At 37.0% G+C, this 6,045-nt stretch overlaps 1 protein-coding gene across 2 annotated transcripts; it reads left to right on the top strand.

Annotated features, from left to right (window-relative positions):
• The first annotated feature begins 137 nt into the window (after positions 1-137).
• On the top strand, positions 138-5,990 carry LOC100249946 (mediator of RNA polymerase II transcription subunit 4). 2 transcript variants are annotated; one of them, XM_002273274.4, is made up of 3 exons: positions 138-361; positions 1,373-2,685; positions 5,579-5,990. In XM_002273274.4, the coding sequence occupies exon 2, from the start codon at positions 1,407-1,409 to the stop codon at positions 2,649-2,651; it is 1,245 nt and encodes a 414-aa protein (XP_002273310.1). In that variant the 5' UTR covers positions 138-361; positions 1,373-1,406; the 3' UTR covers positions 2,652-2,685; positions 5,579-5,990. The 2 variants fall into 2 exon arrangements, with proteins under 2 accessions (XP_002273310.1, XP_010653455.1); XM_010655153.3 differs by lacking the exon at positions 138-361 and adding an exon at positions 362-478.
• The last annotated feature ends 55 nt before the right edge of the window (positions 5,991-6,045 follow it).

Here is a 6,045-nt window from a genome sequence, read left to right as displayed (position 1 = left end):
TTTCAGAAAGCAAGAATGCCAAGAGCCCAACCCAAGCAAAGTGTACAAATTGGGCCTTAGGGGAAAGGCCCATTCATACCGAGTCTTGGGCTTTGCGATCAGGCTCTCCACTCCAAAATCCTAATCAAACGGTTTTATAAATTAAAAGTCGTCTGTCCCTCCGCTCTCCGGTCCCTTGGTTAAAATCCCTAAAATTCTCGGCGTTTAGGGTCTTTTTGGTGAGTTGAAGGCTCGTGGTTTCTCCTATTCGAAAAGTGAATCACCGGAAGGACGAGAATTTCAGTGTCTCTCCTGTCTCGACTCGTCGAAAACGAACGGTTTGAGGCGCTGTTTGTCCTAAGTCCCAGCACGATTGTTTCCTGTACGTCCTCTGGCTTTCGCTCTCTCAAATTTCATATCTGATTTTCTTCAAATGGCTGGGATGTTGAGCTATAGTAGATCCAAGGGCACGCCATGATGTTCTATATTCAAATTGCATGTAGGGGGGAGTCCATTCATAATGCCATTGAGCAGTTCTCATTTTTTAAGTATCTTTCTTGCTTTCAAAGCTAAGATCAACTCAATTCTTTTGCCTTCGTGAGCAAGAGCAATGATTCTGAAATGTTACAATGCCCAAAAATTCTGGGATTTTTTTTTTTAAAATGATTTTAATTCAGTTTATTTGGGTCTTCGGGGATGGATATAAACTTCTTTTTAGTGCTTAATGCGCTTTTGACACAGGAGCAAATAATATATTTTGGCTCCTTTTGTTGTTATGTAAAACATTTCCTGTTTCCGAACTAAACTTGCAAGGATTTCCGTGGCTCCATAATCACTACTACCTGGTGAATTTTTCTATATTATGTTTACTTATCCATCATTAGCAGGGCTTTTTCTCAAAATATTGCTGCCAATGATTTCTTATGTTCGTTGATCACCATTATAGTTTCTATTTATATCCAATCTTCTATTATAGTGATCAACTGTAAATATTTGTCTCCTTTTACTATGAAAAAAGAGAGCCTATCTCTCTTGCATGATATTGACTATACTTTACTAATTATCAAGTTATATGGTGATTATGCTCATTTGATTTTCATCCTTGTTAGGCCATTTAGTTTTGAATTTTCTTTCCCTCTATTTGATGATCCTTTTCTTTTGTTCTATGAGTGAAAGAACCATTTTTCTCTTTGGATTCTGGGTTATGCCTTTCTATAGAATATTTTGGTGTTCTTGATTTTATTGGTATTGATTTGGTCATCCCTATTCTTTAGGTAATGCAACATATCATGAGTGCTTGTGACATATTCTGATTATTGTCTGTAATATATTTAGGTTGCCAAGTGAATGTTTAAGACCATCTCTTTCTATTCTCTTCAATACCATGTTGTAGGATTCTTTGAAGAAGAAGGAAGGAAAAGTCCAAAATGCTACAAAGTGTCCAACACCAAATTGTTCAGTCGCCTGCTCGGTTAGGCCTTCCAAATCCAAATTCACCCTCTCTTCAAAACTCTACGGCTCCAAAACTCTCCTCTCAAATCCCACAATCGCAGCAACCACACCAACAGTCAAATCTGTCAACTACCACAACCTCCTCAACCCTCCTTTCTCTCCTTCCACCTCTCTCTAGAGCCCAATCTCTCCTCCTCCAGATGGCTTCCCTTGCATCTAGACTCTTTGAGGTCTCACCTAACCGATCCCTTTGGCTCACCTCCTTTAGAGGCACCCTCCCTACCTTTCTTTCTTCTCAATCCATACCCCCAACCCCAACTCCACTTGAACACTCTCCTTCCTCCACCAAAGAAATCCTTTCCCTTTTCACGTCCCTTCAAACTCAACTCTTTGAAGCAGTTGCAGAACTTCAAGAAATTCTTGATCTACAAGATGCTAAGCAAAAGATCACACGTGAAATCCGGTCCAAGGATTCTGCCATTCTTGCCTTTGCCAATAAACTAAAGGAAGCTGAGGCGGTTCTTGACATACTTGTTGATGACTACTCTGATTATCGTCGCCCCAAACGATCAAACACAGCTGATGATTCTGAGGATTCTTCTTCATGTACCACTACTGTTGCTTCTCAGCTAAATTTATCAGATATTTTGTCATATGCCCACCGGATAAGCTACACAACCTTTGCACCACCAGAATTTGGTGCTGGTCAGGCTCCTCTTCGTGGTGCGCTTCCTCCTGCCCCACAGGAGGAGCAAATGCGTGCTTCCCAGCTATACAACTTTTCTGACCTTGATGTCGGTTTACCTAAAGCAGTAGGAATCAAGGAGAAGACAATTGAAACATTCATTGAACCCCCACCTGCACAACCTGCAGATTCCAACCCACTTGCCAATCTACCTTCAATTCAGGGTTTGCTTCCTCCAAACATCACAGTTCCATCAGGTTGGAAACCTGGGATGCCGGTGGAATTGCCAAGCTTACCAATTGTGCCTCCACCTGGATGGAAACCTGGGGACCCGGTGCCATTGCCCCCACTGGAGTCTATTCCAATTCCTTCTAGAGCTGAGGAGCAACTTCCACGACCCCTTGCTGCTCATGGATTGCAAAAGGCTCCTGAGCCAATACATGTTCCACATGTTCAGCTGGATATTAACCTCGATCAAGATGATGATAGTAGTGATTATAGTAGTGAAATGGGAAGCTCTGAAGACGAAGATTGACATTTAACTAGATGCTTGACTCATTGATGTTAAGGTAATATTCCTGAATGTCAAAACTTATTTTCCTTTTTGAACAAACTGAAATTTTTGCAAATGGGTTCTCTTTTATTTCATTGTAATAGTAATTCTGAGAATTATGCATGTTTTGTTTGTTCACGTTATTTGTGTTTTAGTGTGGTTATTTAGAATCTTACTTTTTGTTTCATTTTGAGTATAATAACTCGAGCAATAAATTCTGAGTTACTTGTTTCTAGACTAAAGTTCCTATCATCAGTTCAGTAAGTTGTTTCTGTTTTGGAAAAAATAGGATTATCACTACCTGCTAAATTCCGTTTTTACAATTTTGACATGCACTTAGATTTCATAATTTTTACTATTTTGGTACTAGGCTATAATAATATGATAATGCAGATAACTGCCCATATGATCTCATGGGTCCCTTTTAATACTGGTCTTCCTTTGAACCCAGAGGAGGGTGTTAAGAGTAAACATATATAATCACCCATGTTCAGGACTCAATGGAGGTTGTGCACTTTATGTAAAAGTGCAAGAATCAGCTTTGCAACTTCTGCCCCTACTATTCCCCCCTTTTCTTATGCTAATAAAGTTTAGCACCCTAATCTCTTTCAGGTTGGTGAGCTTTTGGAGGATATACCTTTATAAAGTATTAGGAATGGAAATATAATGCTACAAATCCAAAATTCTTCATAAGAAAGCTCAGTCTGTTTACTGGTATTTAGGTAAATTGCAAGACAATTACATTGAGAAAGAGCTAGAAAACTTTTATACCAGGAATTGCATGCAATTCTCTTAGGTTAGTGATATGAGTATTAAGAGAACAAAAGAAATATAAAAATATCATGAACTATTTTGTAAGGGATACAAAAAACCAAGGAACATCAACTCAACAAATCCATAGGGCTTAATAAACCACTAAGAGTTAGTGGCTGCTGGAAAAGTTTAATTAATAATTTCAAAAATAGGGCGTATATTGTAATGATCAAGGAAAAGGCTTAATAAACTACTAAGAGTTAGTGCCTCCAAAAACTAATTCTAAAGATTCATAAAAGGATTTATGGAGAACTTCCCATCCTTAATAAATCTCCAAACTAATCTGTCCTTGCAATCTCTTCAAACCATCATGATCTGAATTGGCTAAAGGAATGCTCCCACCATTCTTAACTCTCAATCTTGAAAATTTTCTGAAAAGATAATGGGGCCTTGACTGTGACAGGATGAGGGAAAGTTGATTGCTGTAGATTTTCATGCACAATGAAAATAATTGCAGTTGTAAGGAATGATATGGGTCTAGTTGCATATGCTCTGTGGACATGAAAAGAGAAACCATGATGACCTTTCTTTTTCCTCTTTTTTTTTTTTGTAGAATATTTGGCATTAGATAGAGCAAAACACTGTTGGAAGTTTATGTTGGATGTGCATTCCATTTGGTAGGAAATTTCTATTGGAAGAAGTTAGATTAATTCCACTTGATAGGAATTTTCTGTTGGAAGAACTTGGACAAATTGAATTGTTGGCCTCTTAAATTTCAGCAGTGACTTAATTGTCAGCAGCACTAATGGTAAAAGTGGAAGAACTGAAGCCCAGGCCGCTTTTATGACCAACTTATAAAAGGGGTCTAGCACATTGTTTTTATTTGACTTTATTGATTGGTTGGGCTGTAAGTGTTTTTTTTGAATCCCTCCCCCTATTTTTGGCCTTGTATACATTGTGTATTCTTTAGGCGTGTTTTAGGCACTTTTAATACAATTGCTTTTACCTATAAAAAAAAAAAAAAAACCTATGACAGGTATGGAGGGAGGATGGTTAAAACTGGGTTTTTTTGGTTAGATTGCAGTGATCAACTCAGAGAGATTGCAAGCCTTGCTTGAGTGGTCGGTTTTGACTGCTTTATCCAGAAATGCAAAAAGTTAGGCTTGGTTTTTTTTTTTTTTAATGAATTGATACGTTTATCCGTTGTGTATGGATATGGAGTTTTTGAAAGTAAGCCTGCTTAATGGATGAGTCCTGACATACAAAAAATGTTCCTGGGGAAAGAGTCAAACAAAATGAAGTTGAAAACAATTTACCAAAGTCTTTGAGATTCAGCCCCTTGACTTGGATCAACAATCTGTTCTGGAAGGCACATAGTCAACTCTCAACTAATAAAAACAAGATCTGCATTTATCATCTGAAATGGCTGTAGAAAGAGTTTCTGTTTGTTGAATTGTTGAGTATTTTTTAAAGCTATATGATCTATGAAACTGAGACCAAAAGTTGGATAAAGCATGCTGGTTCTGGTTGTAAAATATCTTGAATGCTGTGTTTAGGGATTCTTTGGAGTTGGAGAACGCCCCCATGTTGAATTTCCTAGATGCTATTTATTGTGGTTAGCATTGCCTTGGTGTAAATCATCTTTGTTTGTGGTTTGCCTTCGGTTGTTTCTGTGTATACTATTGTATACATAGGGTGCACACGTCCTTTTAGGCACTTCTTAATACATGATTTTGTTCTCTATCAAAAAAAAAGTTCCAGGAAAGTATCAGGGAAGGAAAAAAAAGAAATGTTAAAGAAAAAGTTTATTGTGAAAAATTCAAAAGAAAATGAAAAATGATTAAAATTAGTTAGAAACTTGAATATTTTAAAATTGTTTAATCTTTCTATGGACATGGAAAAATTAGTGAAATGAATTTGAAGAAATATGTACAGATAATGTATGTAACTTTAAATCATTTTTTTTTTTTCACTTTTTTTTCCTCAAATTTTCTAAGAATCAAATATAAGGGAACTTATGATAAAATGTGAGTGATGTGTTTGATGGGTTTTTTTTTTTTTCTCCTGAACTAAACATCCCTGTCAAGCCTTCATTCTCTGCATTGAAACCTGTAACATGAGCTTAATTTTCTGACAAGCTGTTCATTTTCTTTCAGGCAAGCAAAATGATCCAGATCCAGAAACCTGCTTGTACAATAGTTTCTTGTCATTGTATATAAATTTTCATACCTGGTGGGAATCAATACTGCTTGGAATGAGCTGTATTAAGGAGGGACTTGTTTATCTCTGTGATTCGTAATCCCTATTTTTTTTCTTTTTTTAAATGAGATGTATTAAGGAGGGACCTATTTATCTCTGTGATTCATAATCTTTTTTTTTCACTTCCTGAAATTTGCTACTTAGATGGTAGGCAAACCAGGAGCTCAGATCTCATAGATGTACTTGAGCTTGAAATCATCCATATGAGCACACTTCCAATTCGGATATTAACAGCCTTGTGTATGTCATGCCTGCACTCTTCAGCATTAGGGAATAAAAGGGGTTGTTCCTAAGCTTATACATTTTGCTTTATGCATCATGATTTCTTGTGTTCTGATCAGTGTGTAAGATGACATTATCTAAA

This window comes from Vitis vinifera, chromosome 8, assembly GCF_030704535.1.
Source record: "Vitis vinifera cultivar Pinot Noir 40024 chromosome 8, ASM3070453v1".
In the NCBI taxonomy this organism is placed as follows: Eukaryota; Viridiplantae; Streptophyta; class Magnoliopsida; order Vitales; family Vitaceae; genus Vitis; species Vitis vinifera.
The sequence above is the reverse complement of the archived record's forward strand: the minus strand, read 5'-3'. Positions and strand labels throughout refer to the sequence as shown.

What these genes read in the sequence shown, in the direction of transcription:
- LOC100249946 (XM_002273274.4), top strand. Translation starts at nt 1,407, where the DNA reads ATGCTACAAAGTGTCCAACACCAAATTGTTCAGTCGCCTGCTCGGTTA.